The sequence below is a fragment of the Erpetoichthys calabaricus genome, chromosome 4, assembly GCF_900747795.2.
Source record: "Erpetoichthys calabaricus chromosome 4, fErpCal1.3, whole genome shotgun sequence".
Classification (NCBI taxonomy): domain Eukaryota; kingdom Metazoa; phylum Chordata; class Cladistia; order Polypteriformes; family Polypteridae; genus Erpetoichthys; species Erpetoichthys calabaricus.
In genome coordinates this window covers 301631324-301633769 of record NC_041397.2, presented here as the reverse complement: position 1 = coordinate 301633769, position 2446 = coordinate 301631324, and the positions used below count along the sequence as shown (strand labels likewise).

The window sequence follows — 2446 nt, the reverse complement described above, 5'->3', positions numbered from 1 at the left end:
TCTGTTCAGACCTAGTAGCCATCATAATCTTGCATAACATTTCTGTGTAAGCACTCTCAAAATAAACTAAAGAGTGCTGCCGAGGGGTGTGGTGGGCATTGGCTGTGATTGCAGGTTTTATTAATACCAGTTATGCAATTAGTCAGCCATTAATAATTGAATTGTTTGTGCAGCTGCTGGTTTTTAAACTCTTATTCTGTATTCAGAAAAGTGAGGAAATGTTTGACTCACACTCAAAACTGTTTCAGAAAGGTTTTTAATTTGACCATATCTTTAAATACTTAAAAGTTTGATTTAACAATTTACTGCTTTCTATTTAACTGGCTTATATGCATTCTCCTTCCATATTTCTGTGAAAATACTGTCAAATAAAAAAGAGCGGAGCTCATGGGTGCAAGCAGCCTCACTCTCTTGCTGTGTTCTTGTTAGTAAGTAATGTCTTAAACATTAACAAATATAAAACCGAAATCCTAGCGAAATGTAATATCGGAGTATTAAAAAAATGTGGAAGCTGAGCAATAGCAGCACAGTTAATTATTTAAACAAAGAACATGACTGGAACAAAACCCTGAAGCCACAGGCTGTCTTTGATTTACAACTGAGATAGCGTCTTTGATAAGAGGCCCCTTCGTTCATTGGTTACATCAGTATATAAGACTGCATTTGAAATTCAAAATGATTGTTTCCATCTGAAAAATGGATTTCTAGTGTGATAATAGTTTACCCCTTTTTACAGTTTTTACAAAGCTGTCTCTGATCTCTTTAGTCCTCAGACAGTAGATAACTGGGTTCATTAGAGGTGGAATCACATTCTGTAGCACTGCTGCCATTATGCGGATGTCTTCAGAGGTGCCTGGAATTCGATATGAGATGTAAACACCAGCCGCCGTGAGAATAAAAATGCAAATTACTACCAGATGGGTCCCACAAGTAGAAAACGCTTTAAGGCGTCCGTCAGAGCTGGCAATTTTGACCACTGAAGCAATGATCCTTGTATATGAAAACACAATGTAGGCCAAGGGGATAAGCAGCACAGACAATGCGATGGTCAGAGCTACGTAGCTATTAATTAAAATGTCAGCACAGGCCAACCTGAGCACAGAGGAATGATCACAAAAGCAGTGCACAACCTTGTTAGGTCCACAGAAAGGTAGTCTGAGAGCCAGAATGAGTGGAAGTACAGGAATAAGGAGCCCACCAACCCAACAGAAAGCGATCTGCTTCAGGATGACCTTGTTAGTCATAATGGTTGGATAAAGAAGGGGGTTACAGATAGCCACAAACCTGTCATATGCCATCAGCATCAAGAGAAAGGACTCAGAAGTTCCTAAAGCGAGGTAAAAAAACAGCTGCATGAAGCAAGCAGCATAAGGGATCATGTTGAAGTCAAACATGAAAACAGCCAGCAATTTGGGGACTGTGACTGAAGAAAAGGTGATGTCCAAAATCGCCAAATTGCAAATTAGCACATACATGGGCTTGTGCAGGTTTTCGTCCAGAGTGAATGTGGCTATGATGGTGAGGTTCCCCAGGCAAATTAGCAGATAAGCGATCAGGAAAAATATGGAGAAAATGAGTTTGCTCTCACGGTCCTGAAATCCCGGAAATCCCACAAGAATGAACTGCTGGACTGCTGACATGTTTGCCATGATGATAATGAGGAATTCCTGAGGAATAGAGAAAGTTCATTGTATGATTAGTATCAAAATAAATACAGAATGACTGAATTCAATAGTTTTTACTTTTTTTAATGAGCCACTTCACAACGTATATGCAACTGTAGTATTTCAAAAAATAAATAAGATCAGCACAATTGTTATTTGTATTATTCTTATTATTCATCTTTTCTTGATACATTGTAATATCCATTTTGATCATAAAACTATTATTATTGTTGTAAATATGCGGTTATTTGTACAGCGTCAGTGATGTGCTTGCATTTTACTTTAGACATTAACCAAACGAAGCAAAGAAAGGGTCTGTAATATGGAGTGCTGTGGGAACATTACCAAAACTAAATTATAAGAAAAACAAGGATTCAAAGCAAAAGTTATTTTCCTAAAGCGCTTTTAGTTTTATTGTTTTTCAGATGCAGGATTAATGCAAGCGATCATCTTAGATTAGATTAAATTAGATAAATTTTATTGATCCCATGGGAAAATTCAGATGCATACAGCAGCAGAAACATAAAAAACAAAGATACAGACTCACAGGACAGATAATACAGCCAAAAAATCAATTGATAAAACAAATAAAAATTAATAAATGAATATTGTTCAGATATTTCAAACTAAACTTTTAAAGAGTATATCGGAAGGAAGCACTGAATTGCCTAATAGCAGGGGGCTGAAAATACCCCCAAGAGTTGCTTCTTAGCACACCGTGGTGGATTGAGCCTGTGGCTAAAGTGCTCCAAGACAGCGCCTCCTGGAGGGGATGGAGGAGA

The 2446-nt window shown here is 37.7% G+C and overlaps 1 protein-coding gene across 1 annotated transcript; it reads right to left on the bottom strand.

Annotated features, from left to right (window-relative positions):
- Positions 1-475: 475 nt before the first annotated feature.
- On the bottom strand, positions 476-1661 carry LOC114651279 (olfactory receptor 1-like). The gene has a single exon (XM_028801223.2). The coding sequence runs from the start codon at positions 1647-1649 to the stop codon at positions 705-707; it is 945 nt and encodes a 314-aa protein (XP_028657056.1). The 5' UTR covers positions 1650-1661; the 3' UTR covers positions 476-704.
- Between the last annotated feature and the right edge of the window lie 785 nt (positions 1662-2446).